This window comes from Xenia sp. Carnegie-2017, unplaced genomic scaffold, assembly GCF_021976095.1.
Source record: "Xenia sp. Carnegie-2017 unplaced genomic scaffold, XeniaSp_v1 HiC_scaffold_20, whole genome shotgun sequence".
Classification (NCBI taxonomy): domain Eukaryota; kingdom Metazoa; phylum Cnidaria; class Anthozoa; order Malacalcyonacea; family Xeniidae; genus Xenia; species Xenia sp. Carnegie-2017.
In genome coordinates this window covers 13,483,401-13,504,194 of record NW_025813483.1, presented here as the reverse complement: position 1 = coordinate 13,504,194, position 20,794 = coordinate 13,483,401, and the positions used below count along the sequence as shown (strand labels likewise).

The following is a 20,794-nucleotide window of genomic DNA, read 5'->3' as shown; positions in this document are numbered from 1 at the left end:
GGTTGTACAACAATTTTAAGCGTTATTTGAAGTTTAAAAATATATTATCATACTCTAAAGAAAACGACGTACGTGAGCACATTAATAGAAAAAAGGTCTCCAATATCCATGCATATCCACAAAATATCATACGCTTGTCTGTCTACATTTGTACATCCATGTCAATATAATTTCGTTGGATTTGTTCATAAGCAGCTTGCAGTAAAAACTGAAAAGTCGCATTGTCAGTCAATCCTGCTGTTATAAGATCATCGCTTGTCAAAACACTCTCCATTGAAGGAAGACAGGAGTGCAGATCGTGACCTTAAAACATATTGACACACATTAGAAATCTCACAAAATTATTAATTAAAAACGTAATTTCTTTACTGATAACTTGATGTAAACAACAAAGTAATTGAAATAACGTACCGGCACGGGAAAGATTTTCAACTGTCTTGAAGAATACAGTATCCTTAGCAGATAGAACTGGATCATCTGATTTAAGGTTATTCCAGCTATAACAAAAATCAATATTAATATCTAAAAACATTTTGATAGGAAAATCAAAAAATCTGGTACTGATAAAAATTGACGAAATCTAAAACTTCTGTGTATCAACAATGCAACATTTCTTCAACTAACTTACTCGTCAACAAGAAGCGCTTGAGTCCATATTTTTAATTTCAACATGTTGTATCTTTCGTGTTCAGTTGCTTCCTACATTTAAGAAAATATTGCCTTGTAAATACAACTGCTCTGTGTTACACATAGAGTAACGATTAAATTAAAGAAATATAACAAGAAAATGAAATACCGAGTATGATATTTTTAATATGTCAATGCCTTCATAAAGTCGTTTTCATTACGTTGTTTGTTCACGTCACTGATAAGAAGCTACACAATATATTCATAAAAACATTACAAATGTTAAAACGTCGTCCGTCGTTGTTCTATTATATTTTCGTTGTCCCATGGAATACTTCATATAGTTCCATGCACTTTAATAACCATCCATGTAATTCCCCGTCACCTCACAGCCTCTCCCGTAATCAAACGATTTCCCCCCTATCACCCTCCCCCCCTAATTTTATAAGTTTAGAAACCTCGATTAACTCTTCTGGTGTTAGCGGAGCCATTTGAACAGGATCAAGAGAGGCATTCTAAAATAACATCAAATCAGACGAAATAATAAACGGTCAACTAGAAAAATCAAGTTAAAGTTTTCACCAAAAAAGTTTGCATTGATCGAGAAGGTAAATAAATCTATGGAAAATATATAGTATTACCAACCTGTAATATGTCAATTGGTAAACTTTCTTGATACATTACGAGTGTTTGTTTGTTTGATATTTCTACAAAGAACAGGAAAAACTAGTCATAAATATTAAAGATAAGATCAATTCGTAGAGGTGTATTTGTAAACAGCTACCTTGAATTATCTTCTCAACATGATCCGTCTCGTCTTTATCCGAGGCAAGCAAAGCGAGTTTCGCTAGACTTAGCAAAGTCTACAGAGAAAAAAGTTCAAATCGACAAAATTCACAACTTCACTGGAAATAGACAATATTTTCCTTGTGTAAACATTACCTTTTTTCTTCCAATATAATGTTTTTCACTCTCGGAAAGCTCTTTCAATGTTTCAAAAGCCTTTAACAATTTTGAAAATTTATTCATTGCTAATGAGTATACAAATCATGCAACACATAGCGTCTATACTTAACTACATGCTCTATAACTTAATGGTAAGTTTATGAACCTTGATTTAGCAATACTTACTGTAAAATAAATATCGCTGAACACAAGTTTTGTTTTACTCACATTATAAAACGAGTTTCTGTCAATGTCATGTAACCATTTTAAGTGATCATGAGAAGATAAGAATTTGGAAAGGTTTTCATGTTGTGTCCACGGTTGACTCATTAGCTTACTCCTTTTACCTGGTTAAAACAAAGCATACACTTCCTTATGAAAGACCATCAGTTTATGATACACATTTTTTATGGTTGATAACGGAATAGCATACACTTCTCTATGGTTGATTACAGTATAGCATACACTTCTCTATGGTTGATTACAGTATAACATACACTTCTATGGTTGATTACAGTATAACATACACTTCTCTATGGTTGATTACAGTGTAGCATACACTTCTCTATGGTTGATTACAGTATAACATACATTTCTCTATGATGTGAGAACAGTACAACATAAACTTCTCTATGGTTGATTACAGTAAAGCATACACTTCTCTATGGTTGATTACAGTAAACCATACACTTCCCTATGATGTGAGAACAGTAAAACATAAACTTCTCTATGGTTGATTACAGTAAACCATACACTTCCCTATAGTTGATAACATTATAGCATACACTTTTCTAATAACATACATTCTCTACGGTTCACTACTGTAAAACATAATTTTACCTCTATCCATATACCACTTGAACGCAACATCCGAGAAATTCTATTCAGTAAAATAAAATATTAATGGCGGAATATGTAGAATGTATGAAATTTCCAATGAAGTATATTGATTCAAAACAACTCTAACGAACATCATACTTCGTTGCGGAATTTATTCATGTAATTCTGAAGCTTCTCTTGATCATCTAGTTCTTCACATATTTCAATCAGTAAGTGAAAATCACGATACTTCTCAGCCAATGACAAAGCTTCCTCCAAATAACCACGTGATACTAAAAAAGAAAGACGCCTTATTGTTTTGATATGCAAACAGACCATCAACATATGTATATTTCTGCAACTCTTGTATCACCTAGGGGATATATTACGGAGCGTCTGTCATGCTCAAACATCTGGTTGATTTTGTGAAATCTTCCTTGGTCTTCAAAATTCCTGAGTAGCGGAATGGAAGTCAGTTAGTCGTGAATCAATGCAAAATCTTATTCCATTTATCCCAAAGTCTCACCTCAAGGAATTTAACTGCGTAACGTAGCTAACCAATACTATATCAGAGAGATTAACCAATTGCTGCACCAAAGTCGCCTTCGTCTAAAGATACCATGTATAAATATTTCATACAATGTAACAACGGCGACATAACATAGAGACGCCATCGCTTGTTTTGGACACAAAAACAATGTTGTGAACTAGAGATCCAAGGATAGTGCAGAATTTAAAAAGCACATTGCTTTCGTCAATTGAATCAAACATAAAATGTTTCACATATTTATTTCATTTCTCCATTATCTCCAATTTAATTTTGATTCACGTATAATGAGGTGAACATCCATGGACCACGTGGAATACTATTTCTTAAATTCTCACCTTCTGATCCTCCGCCAAAGGGAAGGCTCTTTCAGAAGATATTTCTAACTTTAAGAAAAAACCGCATAAATAGTTATTTACGAAGAACATCTATAGGGCGATTGAAATCATCATTGTTCACTTAATGTCATAAACGACAACTGGTACGATGTTCGTGCAATTTGTGCGCTAACCTGTTCCAAAATTAGAGTTCTCATGCCATCCGGGGAACTTGAAGCTATTAAAAAAATTATACCGCTAACAGCTTGCAAAACTATAAGTTATCAGCAATGTTTTTTTCTATCGATATATGTGCTCTGAACGACCCTATACACAAAATCATATATTGCAAAGGTGTGTGCGCGAACTCGCTTATCATTATGAGCATTCGAGTGCAAAACTCTTTCCACAAAATAATTGAAATTTTTGTGAAACAGTCCCATATACATATTTGCACACTATCCCACCAGTCCACGGTTGAATCTCCACGATAATATCATCGTCGTTAGAGCTCCATAGATTTCATAGTTTCCTTTACGATAAAGCCAAACTTCTTTTAAAGCATTCTGAAAATTATAATGAAAGAGGGCCATGTTATTGATAAATGTAAAGTCGTGTTGCATGAAAGTACATCGAAGTCTGCATCGAGGGAAATGCTTTTAGTAATACTGTTTACAATGCTCTCCGTCATTTGCTATATACGGAATAAACAATCACTTTACTATGCAACTTGTTGATTAGCGAGGTCGTGTTCCTATTGGTTAGAAAATACAAATGACATGCTCCCAATATGACAATCAAATGTTACGTAATACGATTTATGAGTGACCCGAAAAATTTCAATGGACTGGCAAAACTGATTGTCCCCTGTACTCCTGTACTACATGTCCAGATCATTGGCTTCCATAGTTGACATCAGAAAGCGTAATATCAATAAATGTAAACCTCTAAAACAGTGTTGACAGTCATGATAATTTCTCGATGATCTTCTTGCGATGGTTGTTTAGATAGTCGTAATTTCTCGCACTCCAAAAGACAAGGAACAATATCAGAGACACGATTGACCTGTAATAAAGAAAACAATTTTTTGCTTATGAAATTTGCACTGGGAATAGCATTAATTGCATTCTATATTGACGAACAACCTCACGATAGAATAAATCTTGTTGCGTCAAATCCTTTGGTGAGGAGTCGAGATCCCTGTTTTTCATAACCAGTTGTATGGCTTCGTCAACAATCTCCTGGTATCTGTAAAAATGAAAGTGTTCAACAAACAAACGGATACATTAAAAATTAAATATTTAAAGCCATGTATTGAGTAATGGCCATTTAATTTTGCCCATAATGCTAACACTTATTAGTAACAAATTGTGTACCAAAACAGGCTCTTTTATCTTGACTCATATGGATAAACAACTGGTTGAATAAATTTCGCTTAAGACATTATTTTGAAACTTTACTTTACTAACTTGTTGTGTTGTCGCCTCAAAGCTACAGCAAACTTCAACTTCTCCGCTTGTTCACACAACAAATACCTCGTATTTACCATTTTACCCAAGTGCTGCGTTGTACTTAACTAAACAGAACGCAGTTACAAGAGTAAGAACTCAAACAAAGCATATGTAAAAGTCCTCTCTCTCCCCACAGTGGTTTTCAAGAAAGAAAAAGTAAAAGTCCTAAAATTTCCATTCTACACCTTTTGAAATAGAAGCATTTCTTTTAAGAACTGCAAAAAGTAACCGTGAGCTTTAAGTTTGTCCTCCAACTGATGAATTATAATAAGGGACGCCGATGACGTGTAGGAATCTATAGTGACAGTTCATTGTATAATGATAGAATATCTGTAAAATAATATGGTGAAGATCCATGTTTGTAAGTATGGGTAAGGCTACTCCTTGTACCTGAAGGTACAGCCTCAGCCCATCTCGGATCTGAAGCAGGATAATCGTCTATGATTTCTTGGCCAACAGAAATGCAAGCAAAATCCAAACTATTCCCATTTTCTCGTTCACCAATATCTCCAAACTGCTCATCACATATAGTTTGTGCTTCATCCTTGTAAAAACATTTAACTAAATCATCACAACACAATACGTATAGTGATTTCCGTAACCCATGGACAGTTTTTAGTTAGAATTTCTGTCGCCTATATTTAATATTTCCAACGGGCTCTGTTTCCTACAATCGTTCTTGATTGGCAAATCAATGACGCAAAAAAAGACTCAACACGACTTTTTGTATTCTGGTATTCTGTGGTAAAGATTTTTACATACCTACAATAATTTTATTTTTCCTACCTGATTTCCTTGACAAAATATCAAAAACGCTTCTCTTAACTTTGTCAAGTTGTCATCCTTGCTATTTTCTTTTAAAGGCGTCATGGATGAAAGCTAAGAGCGTAAGAAATAGCACTTAATAAGGCATATGAACAAACACAATGACATTAAGAGCCTCACTCCCAATCTAAACTACCTGACGGTTAGTAGATGATGAAGGGACTGTTTCGCTGCAATAAAAACAGTGAAATATGAAATGGTTTAGAGTAATCAATGCTTGATATTCTATTCATTAAGCAATATAAAATCAATGTTATTTGAAATAAACTAAAAATTCACACAGTACAACGTCTAATGTTTATAATACAAATCACTCTGTTCATCTTCTGCATATAAATATAAAATATATATAAATATTTTAAGAGGTAAATATTTAAACAACATAGTAAGATAACATACTTTTCTATCTCAGTATTTCCGACCACAGTAACCAGTATGATACCATGTTTACGTGCAAAGAATAACGCATTTTCACTTGTAGAGCCTTAAGAAAACCCGTATTGTTAGCGGGGAAAATTAAAGTTTAAAATTAGTGTAATGTTTTCAATCGCCTATCCCAAATCTTACCAGATCCAACAATGGATTCATCGTCTTGAGGGAATTCGATTTTGTTCAAAACTTCGTCAGTTTTATCGACTAAAAATGAAATTTTGATGTAAATACGTATGACTAAACATTGAGAAAACACTGAGTAACCAGATGAAGGTTGAAAAATGACAAATCCAGCCCTTGATTTAGTTGAAAAATGTGTTGATTTCAGTGTACAAATGCGTCAATTCTCTACGACATGTCATGGTCATTCATGGTAAAGTTGGATTGCTAAGGTGAATCATTAGACTAAATGGATAGAGAACCTACTAAAGAAGTGAAACTCTGAATAAATGTTGCACTTACTTGAAAATGGAACGATGATATTTTCACTGTACAAAAGGCGTATTTACTCAACGCAGGAACACAAAGCTTAAAGTCAATCAGTTGTTGATGCAATTCTTCCTAAAATAATCAGAATCATAAACGACCTTTACAAGCGTAATTCTTGCTACAATGCTATAACGTACAACACCTTAGGGAAAACATACCTTGTAATCTTCGGCAAATTTTAGTTGCACGAACGCGAGAAAGCGACCATATGTGTCACTGTTTTCTTTCACATCAAGGGATCCTTTTATGAAAAAAAATACCAATTTAAAATTCCTTCAAAACTTCATCAAAATCAACTGTGAAATATACCCAGAAAATAGTACATGCGAGTTTCATCCATTTCTGGGTTCTCAACAAGTACTGCGCATAAAATGGATACGCCATAACTAGACAACCAGCAAATTGTTAGCAACTGATGTGGTGAGCGAACTACGTTCCATATGATATGGACTAAGTTAAAGATAGAAATTGCAAACGATTCAAAAAAGGACATTCCTAAATGTACCTTGATTCCTGCGCATCGATACAGAATGGTTTTACTTTATTCAAATCAACCTTAAAGTAAGAAAACAAGCAGAAAAGACACATAAAGTTTACACTCCAAGTTGTCCATTCCACAAAAAAATTTACAAAAAACAGTCCCAATACCCGAAATGTTAGAGACGAATGTTGTTGGAAAAGTTTTCCCACACTCCATTCATCTTCCATCTGAAAACAAACACAATGATATAATGTCATTTTCAAAGTTGTCATTGCTTCTTGCACCATCAAAAAAATCAACAATTAAAAAGAGAAAACTTGCCTTCTCATCAAACACTTTACTGCCTCCGCGCGAATCAACGCTCCACTTATAAAGATTGTTACCACGCAGAACATAGAAACTTCTGCATAGAAATACATCAAGAAATATGTTATTTATTGCTTTCCTAAGGGTAGAAAAGCAATTTTGACTTTTCCAAAAGAAAATTCATCTAACCTTAAATTGCTTTCTAAATTGTTTGACTTCTTGGTAAAAACTTTATGAACCACCTTAAGTCAAAAAGATTCAAAGAGCTCGAAACTGTGGTCGGCTTTTTGGAACACAAAGTATGATTTATTGGTGTGTTTGCATGTAGGAAGAGAGGGTGTGGAGTAGTCTCGACCATGAGGGTAAGGCAAATCCTAAAACCTCATAAAAACTTCTTGAACTTTATAAATTTGGTGTTAATTGCAATCAAATGAATCAAATTAATGCCAAATACTGACAGTCTAAAACCAACTAAAGCCTGATATTTACACCTACAAGGGAAGGACCTTGCATGGGCTAAAAAACATAATCTAAAACCCTGTTGTATTTAACTGTAACAGTAACAGTAACAACACTCAGTTTAAATAGTAAATAAAGATAACTGCCATAAAGGATGTGTCCATTCTTTAACAATTAAAAACAGCTTCAAAGACCTCTACTGACAGGAGTAACAAACCATGGATGATTGGTCTGTTCCTCCAAAAATGAACGAAGACATTCTTCGACCAAAACCTGAGAAAACTCCACCCGGTTGACGGAAATGCTGATACAAAATGGATTTCTATACGAAATTGAAAACATAGAAATATAAAAGAGTCGATTGGAAATTTTTTCCGTCATAAGCAAATGGTACCTTCTGAATGTATAATAAAAGAATTTCATTGGTTGTAGTGGTCATTAGGTATCCATGAGGCTGGATTGAATAGAAATAAAAACTGCATTCCTCAAAACAGCACATACCAGGTATAGCAACTTCTTACAATTTTTTGAACACACATACCTGAAACTCCAGTAAAGAATGACATTCCTGGCCAACAAGTCCAGTACATGTCTCAATAGGACTGCTTTCATGTATCATATTTGGCCAATAACATACTGTGCCTTCGGGTGAAACCACAAGCACTCCACATTGCTGGGAATCCATCCCTGATGCTCGAACTAGGCACACAAGTTTGGCATTGTGATAAAGTTCTGTTGGAGGCAACAAAAATTCTTTGCAAAATGTGACCTAAGGCATCATAGAGTAAAAGAAAGATTTCATAACATTTTGAAGACACCTACAACTTCAAGAATATAAACATTATCTTATCAAACAAACCTTTGATCTTTCTGTGGAAAGGTAACGCCAAACAAGCAGTCGTCTTTCATGCACTAACCATGCCCAGCCTGCAGGGTCGATGTAGACAGTGATTGGAGATTGAGCTGGAAGGACACAAGAAAACCAATCAAAAACTTGTATCAAGTCAACTATTTTCCTGAGAAGACTTACAGCCACTGGAAGAGCCAATAATCTCATTAACTTGAACTGGAAGTGCAAGTCCATAAGTCTCGACACGATGTAAGGAATTTTCATTGATAACTCGAGTGGAAATAACTGATTTTGGTGTTCTGCTGTTTAACCTTAAGATGGAGATTAAAACAGTTGAACTTATTTGTCAAATAAACAGATTGCATTCCGTAGTCAATACTTGACTTTAGAAACAGCTTAACACAAAGCACTAATTTGCCTTAATCCATCAAATGCAGTCATGTTTTCTGTAAAAAAATATTGCTTACAAAGTTGTACTAACTTTAGTACACTAAATTTGAATAAAATATAAAGTCAAACTGAACCTGGTTGAACGCGGAAACAGACGGCTAGTTTGTCCAGGAGATATTATACTTCTTCTTGACGTATTTCTCGGCGTAAAAGCCGATAAAGAAGAACGAGACAATTCGGTTGAATTAAACATTATTGAAGGAAAAAATTACTCCACAAAATAAAATATGTATGCGCCGAACGGCGCCAAAATTAATTTACCAAATTACCATTCCCATATACTACGAGACTATTATGTCAACAAAACTGGGGGCTTGGGGCGAGAAAGCAGGCCACGTTTATGTTCTTCCCGCTTCACGCGTCTTGTTCAAAAACATCTCATGTTTATATTGAAAAATATTTTTTGTAAGTATTTTATGTAATTTATACTTGTTGCCGGATTAGATAGGGTAGTAGCATTCTACTAAGTTTGAATTAACTGTTAATACACGATTATTTTATTTGAAGCTTTTGGGAAAAGACTCTCACGAACTCAGTGAAACGTTGACAAGGCGATTTGTCAAGGAAGGTAGGGAAGTTTTAATGAATATTTTTTTGTTAATTTCCTCCCCTAATACTCGATCATAGATTTGAGCCCTAACTTACGGAGGACATCATTATCATGCATGCCTAGATGATAACTCTGATAATTTACGACTAAATGAGCTAATTGCCACAATCGTAGTGCAAGTACATATAGTTAGTCAATGCCATAACTATGATCAATTATGAAACTTGAAAATGAAACTTCCAACCGTGAAACAAAATCAAGCATGACAGAGAAAAGACAAAGACGCCAGGTTGAAGATAGCTCTATGAAATTGAACGTAGTAGAAGCACCTAGCGTACGCTCGAGAATTTTGGATGAGAACTCGTGGACCAATGAAAGCACGAATGATTCCAAGTATGTTGAAGACGATAAAAGCTCTAGCGAAGACGAGGTTCCAATGGAATATTTTTAAATCATATGGAATATTTTTCAATCCATATGGAATATTTTTAAATCCATATGGAATATTTTAAATCCATATGGAATATTTTAAATCCAATATAGAATATTTTTAATTGAAGATTCAAATATATTAAATAAATCGAATAAAGATATGTTCGGCGCGCCATAGCACCTAGCGTACGCTCGAGAATTTTGGATGAGAACTCGTGGACCAATGAAAACACGAATGATTCCAAGTATGTTGAAGACGATAAAAGCTCTAGCGAAGACGAGGTTCCAATGCAGAAACAATCCATCAAGATATGTTCAAAAGAAATATCGATAAATGACATATTCAGTTTGGAAGCTCGTTGGCTCACGAGGTACAGAAGCTTTGATTTATAGGGTGCAGTAGCTTACTACTTTCCTAACTTTGTAATGTATTCAAGAGCCATTCATTGGAGTAATTTATTATCACATGCAGATTTTGTGTTTTAAATCATTTGGTCAAATTGAAATGAAATCCTTTCAAGCCTGTAACCTCCAATTTCAAATTGTTCCGGTTGCTTGTAGACGATTTAAATGGGTTAGGGGTATACCCCTGGGAAATTTTTGATTTCTTGAATCTGTAAATTGCTATTTAATGCAATTTGAGGAGACTTCTTAACTAGAAAGTATAGTAGAAACAGTGAAAATTATCCAAAAACGTATGCATATAACCATGATATTTCAAACAAACTTCAGTTTTTAAACATTCAATATTGCTTATCTTAGTTATGTGTAATATATATGGATAATCTTTTATTTAAAGCAAGGATTAGTTTTCCATGAATGGTCATTAAGCTGAGTATTAATCCCTAAATATTCAGAAGTGTAAAGAGGCTCATTTAAGCTCAGCTCTTTTTCTAACAATTGCTCTGTACATGCGAGCGATTACATTGACGTGTTTCCTGTGTCGATGTTTCGAGTGTAAGTCGTGTCTGTTTGGCATTTCTGTCAATGTCTTAACGTAAAATCTTCGACGAAACATTTTGCATATTAATTTCTCTCTTGTTTCTGCAATCTGGCTCGCCTAGAAATGAACAAAAATAGGTAGGCAGAGCGTCTAGGTGAAGAAATGCCCAGTTTTTTCTACAGAGTTCATAATGACAAAATATATTCCTTTACAAGACCTCTTACTGACTTTCGTAGTCATTTGCCTAGAGAAGTATTGAGAGCGTGCACGGGGGGGGACATACGTAGGGGAGTTGGAGGTTATGACACCCCAGGTTTTATAAAATATGTAAAAAAAAAGTTTATAAAGAAACTGATAGAGGACGAAAAAAGTCTTTCCAGCAAAATTTGTGGATTTCTCTATCAAATAAGTGAGACTCTACAAATGTTGGTGTCAGAACGTAAAATCTTCCAAGCTTTGAGGAATATGTGTCCCTGGGAACATCACACATGAAACAACGTTTAGTGGTCTGCGAAATGGCTAGCCGCACACAAAATGACGCACCTGTAGCGAAACAAGATTTATTTCGGCTTTTTTTCTCACTGCCTCTATATCACCAACGGCAAGACCAATCTGCAATCATGAATGAATACTGTCGAAACTCTGGTTATAGGAATACTATAATGACGGAATTTAATCCAGCGTACATCTGTAGTTAGTAAACCCAACTCAGCGTACACTTAAAGTTACCGTACACTTGAAAGAATTCACGTAGTTGTCCGCTGAATAGAGGTTCAACGAAACAAATACTGAGGAGTCTTGTTTTAGTTGAAAGCTCACTCACCAAGATATTATTTACGACCAGAGATACGGTCACGCAAAATACAATGAAGACACATATGGCCCCATATTGTAGTTGAAAGCTCACTCACCAAAAGATTATTTACGACCAGAGATACGGTCACACAAAATACAATGAAGACACATATGGCCCCATATTGTAGTTGAAAGCTCACTCACCAAAAGATTATTTACGACTAGAGATACGGTCACACAAAATACAATGAAGACACATATGGCCCCATATTGTAGTTGAAAGCTCACTCACCAAGATATTATTTACGACCAGAGATACGGTCACACAAAATACAATGAAGACACATATGGTCCCATATTGTAGTTGAAAGCTCACTCACCAAAAGATTATTTACGACTAGAGATACCGTCACACAAAATACAATGAAGACACATATGGCCCCATATTGTAGTTGAAAGCTCACTCAGCAAGAGATTATTTACGACTAGAGATACGGTCACACAAAATACAATGAAGACACATATGGCCCCATATTGTAATTGAAAGCTCACTCACCAAGAGATTATTTACGACCAGAGATACGGTCACACAAAATACAATGAAGACACATATGACCACATATTGTAGTTGAAAGCTCACTCACCAAGAGATTATTTACGACCAGAGATACGGTCACACAAACTACTATGAAAACACCTATTGCAACATATTGTCGTTGAAAGCTCACTCACCAAGAGATTATTTACGACCAGAGATACGGTCACACAAAATACAATGAAAACACCTATTGCAACATATTCCATTCCCATAGTTAACAACTCTGTTCTGTGGCGAAATCCTGAATAGTCAAGTTCCCCCATGAGCATTATCATTACTTTAAGAGATGACTCGTGAAACACCTTAAAATCCTCGTGTATCTGAAATGTAAAACACTTGGTGTTTAAAAGACGAATATGAACCTATGCAAAGAGCTTTATTGACGTTAGAAATCAAAAGAACATTTTTTCTCGACTGTTTTCATGGCAAACCAGTAAAAAAACTTTTGACGACAAGTTGGTCTTTGTCATTTGTCTCTATATCAATAACTTCTATAAAATCGGTGATCGAGGAAACATCCGTATTTGTCATTTATCTCTATATCAATATCTATGAAACTGGTGATTGAGAAAGCATTACTGATTTTTATAGATATTTTAATGAAATTAGAAATGAGTGTAGTTCTTATAGAGTTAAAAAGATAGTTAAGTAAATGAGCATTTCTATGCTGCCTTTTAACTGTCTTTAATTCCGTAAAAAAGCACTTTACTGATTTCGGTAATATATATAAAGACATATACTCACTATTGTAGTAAATATGACATAAAATGTTACAGCAAAACAAAGGAGTAGAACAGCAAAAGCAGACATCACCTATCATACAAAATTAAAATTCCTCGTTTGGACATTATCAAATACGTTTTGAAATAATTCACGAAATGTCTACCTTAAGGAGCGTCGCCAATACTTCGAGAAACATCGTAATGTAAACACCAAAACGAGTGAGGCTGAAAAAAGAAGAAATGAAATGAGTAATAACTATGAAAGACCTTGGTGCATCGTTATAATGAAGTCATCAAGTATTGCATTGAATATGGTTTTCAGTGTGTAATAAGTTGCTACACTCGTAACAGCTATTGCAGTATATACAATACATAAATATTATCTTATTCTTATTTTCGATTGACCTCTAAGTAGTCTGCACATTAAATCCTATGTACATGAAAGAATGGCTAATTCAATATCTTTCGACATACCCTCGAGTCCATAGAAACATTAATAAATAATATGCAAATATCCCCATTATTCCGAATTTGAGACGAACATAGGGAATGGGCATTTCGCTTGGAATTTTGACAAACAGGAGAAACAAGACGGCGACCGTCACATCAAGATAGTTTGTTATTTCGAGAAAGTATTCCCAACGCTAAAGAAAAATTGTTAAACTCGTGAAGAATTCAAACCAAAAACCATGACCAGCCGACAATTTGAAGAAATATAGTATAAAGCCTCATTCTGTCTGAGGATGACTTTGAAATAAAGTCGAAAATTTACAGTTCACTTCTCGTCTTGTTTTGATGCATATTTTGCAATCTCAAGATGTCTTGTTTTTTCGGAATTTGTTTTATACTATATTTCATGAAGAATTCCATCACAGCTTTTCTTGTTGATACAAAATTATGAAATAGAAAAAGGTTTTATCTCCATTGATTTGATAAAAATTTGAATGTTTACCTCTAATCTCAGTTGGTTCAATTCCTTCCCAAGATACAAGAGAAAGTATACAAACATAATGGATCTTTTTGCAAGCGTTTTACCTGGCGAATGATTGACCTTAGAGAAAAATAGAACACACAAGGCAAATGTTGAGTGAGAAACGCGAACGATATTTTAAAATACTTTGCTCAAATAGCTTTACCACTTGTAAAATTTAGACTGAAAGATGGATGTTGTTTTACTCTGCTTCAACCTTGCTGGAAAGTGGCTGCAACCTGACTCCCACCTGCTTTAACTTACTCCAACCTACTGCAATCTTACTCCCATCTACTGCAATCTTACTCCCATCTGCTTTAACTTACTCCAACCTCCTGCAATCTTATTCCCATCTGCTTTAACTTACTCCAACCTCCTGCAATCTTACTCCCATCTGCTTTAACTTACTCCCACCTTCTGCAATCCTACTCCCACCTAATGCAACTTTTCTTCCACCTACTGTAATCTTAGTTCAGTGTACCGCAACCGTATTCCAAACTACCGTAATATTACTCAAACCTACTGCAATGTTCTTTACCTTCACGCAACTTGTTTCATTATCTTGATAAAATTGATGGTTACGGGAAAGACAACTTTTATTTTGATAGCATGAGTGGTTCTTCGAATAACCTTCATCTTCTGAAAGTTTGTCATAGCACTCTCCTAAAACTCGTGTAAACCACACAAGAAACACTGTCGTTATGACCAATGCTACAGCCAACAAAAGCATTTGGGAGTAGTAGATGTAACGAACGCCATTTATCCTAGAAAAATCACAACAGAATATACAAATAAAATAAACTATTATAGATTAACTTAGATACAAACAACAGGAATTTATGCTAGATAAGAAATTGGAACTCGTCTCAAATCTTTCATTTCCTGGTATGACAATAACGACTCTGGTGTTTCTCCTAAATAGTCCCTATGGACCGTCAAGACACGATCGATTCAACATTCAGGTGCGGTTACATGTGAAAATTTACAGAGATTCGTTTACTGACCAGTTTGTGTCTAGAAGTTTTCGAGTCAAGGGATGCATTAACAGCTCGTTTCGGCGGGCGATTTTCATCGTCTGAAAGGAAAAATAGATTTTTCGCTTTTCATGAAAATATATCTTTGTGCGATGAATCAAACTGATAATATTATGCTCGTTCTTAGAGTACATAGTTTCCTTCAACTACCATTGGTCCATAATAGTCTTCATCCTCATCCGTGGGTGGATCAAGGAGGTCAAAATTATAGGTCACCTAAGATAAAAGACAGCTCATATACTTAAATGTAAGTGGAACTCAAAGTGAGATGGTTATCTTTAAGGAGTATACTTTATAATCTGCGTCGATTTCTCTTCCACTATACTCGATACATTTGTCTAGAATAACCTGACAAGAATAAAGAAAGAAACTACAAAACCACGATATTTATTGCAAGTAAAATTGTATTTTCTTATCGATAACCTTTGCAACTTCTGGCGAATACTCCAGACATTTTTCCATTATGGAACAAGTGACCAAACTTTTCCACCTGGGGATAGTAGAAATAATCTATATTTGACTGAAAGTCAACTTTGGCTAAAATTCTCTGTAAGAAGAGTTCCTACAACAACAACCGTTAATGCTAACTGTGTAAGATAACTAAGTGAACAAAATTTCTAACAAATAGTTGTGTATTTACTTTTCATTAATGGCAAAATCATCAAACCAATACTTGTCGAGCACATTGCGTAGAACTCAATATAACATGAAGTATATAATCGTTTTCCATTTTATCACTCACTTGTCACTTTTTGCTAGCACCATACAGACATCATGGTGACGATTGTCGAGCGCAATATCCATACAACTGAGATTATCACAATTGAGAATGGTTGGATTAGCGCCATGTTGCAGCAACACCTCCACTGCTTCAGCACAATTGTTTTTCGCGGCCAAACATAACGCTGTCATCTGTTACAAGTAAAGGAAGGAAGCCATGTTTATGAAACTTTGCCAAGAATGACATATATGGTTGTTGATGTCACGAAATTCAAAATCTTAAGTAAGACTTCTGACTGTAAAGGGCAAATCAGATGAATATGGTTAAAAGTTAATTTGAATCTGTTTTAGTCGGCAAACATTTTCTCTGTTGAGCTCAGATGTCAAGAAAACACATACATAGTTCCTTGTAAGTTAGATATAACCCAAATTATTATAGAGAGCATCCAGCATGCTATCTATAATGATTAAAAAATGCAAGTTCTCACTTTGTTTTTATCGCACAAGTTGATATCTGCCCCATACTTGACCAATAGCTGAGTGACGTAAGGGCATCCTTTTGTAGCTACATACAACAACGGTGTCCATCGTCTGTCATCTCTATACAAAGAAATACCAATTACACCCACGCAGCTGTATCATTTAAAAGGGATCTAGAGGGATCATCACCATAAGAACATATTTTTATTACCTTGCGTTTGGATCAGCTCCGTGCTCCAGTAACAGTTCAACTATTTTTAAGTCGCTTCTTGAAAGACACGCAAGATGTAATGCTGTTCGCCACATAAAGTCAGTCACATTTGTAGAACATTTGCAAGATTCAAGAAACAACTTGAGACATTCATATCTTCCATTCCTAGAGGAAAAGACATCAGCTATAGAACAACAACCAAAGATGGTATTCATTATAAACACATTGATACAAAAAGCACACGTGGCACAAAGAAATTACTTACTCAGCGGCAATGTGTATTGCAACCTTTCCTCTGTCATTTATTGCTTTTGTGTTGGGATTGTACGCTAACAAGATGTCAAAAACCTGAAAATGTTCGTTGAAAATGCTCATTATGAAGTACTTGTACGACATTCGACTTTTAAAAAGTTGTGTTTTAATCCTAAGTTTTCATATCTCTTTTGATACTCTTCAATTTTCATTCCTCGAAGTTATCATGCCTCTAAGTAATTCCTATAAATTTTGACCCTTCTAAGTTTCATGTCTCTAAATATCCTCACATCTACCTTTCAACAAATCTAAATTTTTATATCTTTAAATTTTCACATCTCTATGTTTTCATATTTCTATGTTTTCATGTCTTCATATCTTCTCATACCTCTGTGCTTCCATGTCTCTAAACATCTCTATATTTTGATCATTCTAAGTTTTTATACCTCTAAGTTACCAGTTGTTGCTGCCAAATGCAAAGCGGTGTTTTCGTTCTTATCTTTCAGTTCCAACAATTCTCGACCACATTTCTTAGAAAATGTAGAAACCATGTCAGTTCAGAAAAAGACTAGTGAAAAAATCCAAAAACAACGTTGGTATACATGGGGCACGTTGTATACTCGATCGGTGAAAGATACTGAAATTTCAATACAATCAGAGAAGATAATTAAATAAAAAAATTTATTTACCTCCATGATTATCTTAACAGTTGCTACATCAGCATTTTTAACTGCAATATGCAAGCAAGTGTCCAGCATAGTATTACGCATGCTCGGTGATGCACCTTGGTCGAGAAGGAACTTGACAGCTTCGTGTTGTTGAAAGCGGCTAGCAGTTATCAATGCTGTACCACAGGGATGATTGGTGTCTATGAAAGCGCCCTGTGATAAATAAAAAAGTCTTGAAAAATACGTTTCATGAGCATGCAATCACACTTTCGTCACTTTAACAAACAAAAAATCGAGGTTCAACACATACTTTTAACAATTTTATGAAAAAAGACTATCAAAACCTAAATGACCATACTCCCTCTTGCCGATGGTTAACTTTCTTATGCGTTTTCAAGCGTTATAAAAATGATGGAAAATCATGCTTTTCTAAAATCTGAAACAGCCATATCTCTTATAACAGGAAAACATATTGTCATTTGCCAAAGTCTTCAAAGTTTATTACCTTCTTCAAAAGTAAATCACAAACTTCAACACTTCCTTTTGCAGCAGCTCTGAATGGAATAAAATTCATATTTGATGAAGCTGAAAACGTTCCACAATCTTTCTGGTCAAAGCATACCTGTGAATACAATGGCGATTTGTCTTATCCACAATGCCTAGATCTGCTCCGTTCTCCAAAAGAATTTTTGTCGTGCTGGCGTTTCCCTTACAACAGGCAATATGGAGCGGTGTATCTCCATCAGACTATTGAAGGAGGAAATAAAACAAAATTTGATTGAGTACTTGTAGTTTGAAAGCATTTAAAAGGCCACAGGATTAAATCACCGTCTTTTTGTTGATATCAGCTTTGTAATCAAGGCATTTTTGAATAATCTAAACACAAAAGATAGGGGTTTTTGCTACGCGGGTTTTTGCTATGCGGGGACCCATAGCGTACAATAAACGACAAATAGATGATGTCTTAAATACTTTATCGCTGTTGTGTATAACTGCAAGATGGAGGCAGTTATTGCCATCTTTTCCTGGCTTGTCTAAAACTTGCGCAATGCTTGTGAATCCACTTTCATTCTGTTGGAAATGTATTCCTATTAATAGGTAATCAAAAATGAAAACCGAATATTCCACTCATTTTTACATTGAATAATACAATCTTTGGGGTTGGGGGTAAGTAGAGTTGAAGAAAATGTCGGTGCTTCGAGGTACCTTTGTTTTCAATCAAAATATCAAGAACATCATCAACATTATTTCTTGCAGCTTCATGAAATACAGTATTTCCATCGTTGTCTTCACTTAACGAACAGGCACCATTATTTAACTGTAAACATTCAGCAATTCGCATGTATGATTTCATCACTGTGATTTTGTAATGTAGCTTTCTCTCCTTGTTGAAAAAATCTTACCAAAGTTTGGACGATTTTTGAGCGTTCATTGTCATTTCCAGGTGTAGCTGAAAGATGTAATGGGGTGACCATGTCGTTGTCAGTGCAGTTTACACTTACTTTGCCGTGGTTGATTAGGATCTAAAATGGATAATATGAATAAAGGACATAGGGAATAGGTAATAATGATAGGGTTACATTTTTCTACTGATGATGACGTGTAACACTTGTCGACACGTTTAGATTAAATTATGTTTACTATGTACGGAGTGTCTATTGTTTTGTGTTTTACTAGAATGCTTTATGTGTCAGAGTCAGTGGTCAGAGTTCAACTTACGTCAATGACGTCATTGAGTTTTCTTCTCGCCGCCATGTGTAAAGGAGTTTGACCAAATAAGTTTTTGACATTTGCATCTGCGCCATTATCAAGAAGAATTTTTAAACATTCTTTTCTGTCGTACTTTGCTGCCACGTGACACGGAGTGATTTTAATTCCTTCCTCGAGAATTGCTTGTTGATTTACATCTGACGTAATATATATATATATACATCAAACATGTGATAATGATATTCTGATTCTATTATTCATAAACAGACATCACGCAAGATGTTCACAAGTTTATTTTTAGTCATTTTTCAGCTGAGAGTTTCAGCCAAATCACAACGAAGGATAGTCCGAAAGTGGGCGTTGTACAAATGAGCATGATATATTGACAAAAACACGAAAATTTCTATAATTGTAAATATCGATTTAAATATGTACCATCTTAACTAGAATAATGTACTATATCCACTTTTGGAATATCCTTCGTTTCATGTTTAAGTGAATGAAAAAAAGGAAATGCTCAGTTTTTTTCAACAGACAAATACCAGATGTTTCATGCAACAAAATATAGTATAAATTTTCAACCCGTTTAAAAGAAACTATTTTGTAATGAGTCTTACTGGCTCCAGCATTAATAAGATCTCGGACCAGTACAACTCTATCTTTCTGAATGCAATAAAATAGTGCTGTACAGCCATTGCTATCTGGTTGATTGACATCTGTACGTCTAATGTTAATATACCATCGAACTGCCTCGACATCGCCAACTAGACAAGCCTACAGAGAGAGTATGAGTTGATTGGAAATGTCTGTTCTTAAAATATTCTCTGTCACGATTGCTGTAGAAACACAATGCTATTCAGGATTTAGGAAATATTATAGCATACTTTTATCGCTTGTTATTAATACCAACACTATGTACGAATGGAACCACAATTTCGCACGCAAAGGAGGGTAGATCAGCCTATCTACGAGCGTAGTAACCCAATAAAGTTATTTTATATACAATTTTTTTTACATATCTATAATAAACTTGAGCCAAACTCAATCTCCTAGCTCAGGTGAGTAGACTAACCTTTGACAATTTCTGCTATTTACCGAAGGCGAGAAATTTATTGAGTTTACAACTTTTGGATCGTGCGATAAATGCCTTCTACATTCTGCTATTTCATTAAAAAATGAAACTTCACTAGAGTCCATGAGTAGTTATAAAATGAAAAATGTTTTGATAGAGAGAGAGCTTAAACGCGATCTCGCTAACTATATAGATCGTCAATAGACATTAATAACAACAACAAAAATATTAATTATTTAAAAAAGATAGATGTCTTGCTTTTTGGGATAAGTTGAAAAACACAGAGCAGATGATTTACAATCTTTTTGAAATCATTCTCACCTGATAAAGACCAAAGCAGGTCGTCATATATTGATTTCCAAATTCCTGATCAAGTTTTAACTCTTCCTCGTCGTTCGATACTCGCTTTAATTTTTTGCGACAAAACTCCACAAAATACCGGGACATTTTGCTAACCTTCACATGCGGCGACGCAAAAGTAAGTGTTTTCTCCCACTGTAGGATGAGATGTTGAATTATTAAGAGCGTATTGATTACAAAGCTGTACAGAGATTAATTAAGTTATCAGCAAAAAAGTTT

The 20,794-nt window shown here is 34.8% G+C and overlaps 3 protein-coding genes across 4 annotated transcripts; all 3 read right to left on the bottom strand.

Annotated features, from left to right (window-relative positions):
• Positions 1-25: 25 nt before the first annotated feature.
• LOC124441732 (nuclear pore complex protein Nup133-like) lies at positions 26-9,485 on the bottom strand. Its single transcript, XM_046992197.1, is given in 39 exon segments — positions 26-303; positions 412-497; positions 629-699; positions 814-876; positions 1,086-1,142; positions 1,273-1,334; positions 1,412-1,490; positions 1,570-1,629; positions 1,801-1,919; positions 2,413-2,452; positions 2,551-2,684; positions 2,765-2,844; positions 2,918-3,000; positions 3,277-3,324; positions 3,450-3,513; positions 3,715-3,821; positions 4,201-4,320; positions 4,401-4,503; positions 4,725-4,831; positions 4,952-5,061; positions 5,157-5,310; positions 5,553-5,645; positions 5,728-5,761; positions 5,991-6,075; positions 6,159-6,211; positions 6,214-6,227; positions 6,486-6,584; positions 6,671-6,753; positions 6,822-6,898; positions 7,018-7,067; positions 7,161-7,220; positions 7,315-7,396; positions 7,489-7,541; positions 7,976-8,080; positions 8,153-8,212; positions 8,300-8,527; positions 8,618-8,721; positions 8,789-8,919; positions 9,133-9,485. Coding segments are annotated over 39 exon segments (3,438 nt in total). The 5' UTR covers positions 9,252-9,485; the 3' UTR covers positions 26-142.
• Positions 9,486-10,736: 1,251 nt separating this feature from the next.
• On the bottom strand, positions 10,737-13,317 carry LOC124441139 (transient receptor potential cation channel subfamily A member 1-like). Of its 2 annotated transcripts, none has more exons than XR_006946885.1 (5): positions 13,263-13,317; positions 13,121-13,189; positions 12,335-12,696; positions 11,527-11,595; positions 10,737-11,100 (listed from the first exon to the last, which is right to left on the bottom strand). XR_006946885.1 is itself a non-coding variant. In XM_046991571.1 (5 exons), the coding sequence occupies exons 1-5, from the start codon at positions 13,293-13,295 to the stop codon at positions 10,912-10,914; spliced, it is 546 nt and encodes a 181-aa protein (XP_046847527.1). In that variant the 5' UTR covers positions 13,296-13,317; the 3' UTR covers positions 10,737-10,911. The 2 variants fall into 2 exon arrangements, 1 of the variants encoding a protein (XP_046847527.1); XM_046991571.1 differs by having other exon boundaries at positions 12,511-12,696.
• A 236-nt stretch (positions 13,318-13,553) lies between these two features.
• LOC124441731 (ankyrin-3-like) lies at positions 13,554-20,671 on the bottom strand. Its single transcript, XM_046992196.1, has 22 exons — positions 20,537-20,671; positions 19,761-19,917; positions 19,153-19,340; positions 18,837-18,956; positions 18,640-18,751; positions 18,406-18,521; positions 18,262-18,309; positions 18,056-18,180; positions 17,939-17,987; positions 17,455-17,646; positions 17,212-17,295; positions 16,779-16,861; positions 16,514-16,678; positions 16,311-16,422; positions 15,845-16,014; positions 15,526-15,592; positions 15,394-15,450; positions 15,253-15,318; positions 15,073-15,143; positions 14,607-14,832; positions 14,051-14,149; positions 13,554-13,742 (listed from the first exon to the last, which is right to left on the bottom strand). The coding sequence occupies exons 1-22, from the start codon at positions 20,660-20,662 to the stop codon at positions 13,554-13,556; spliced, it is 2,622 nt and encodes an 873-aa protein (XP_046848152.1). The 5' UTR covers positions 20,663-20,671.
• Between the last annotated feature and the right edge of the window lie 123 nt (positions 20,672-20,794).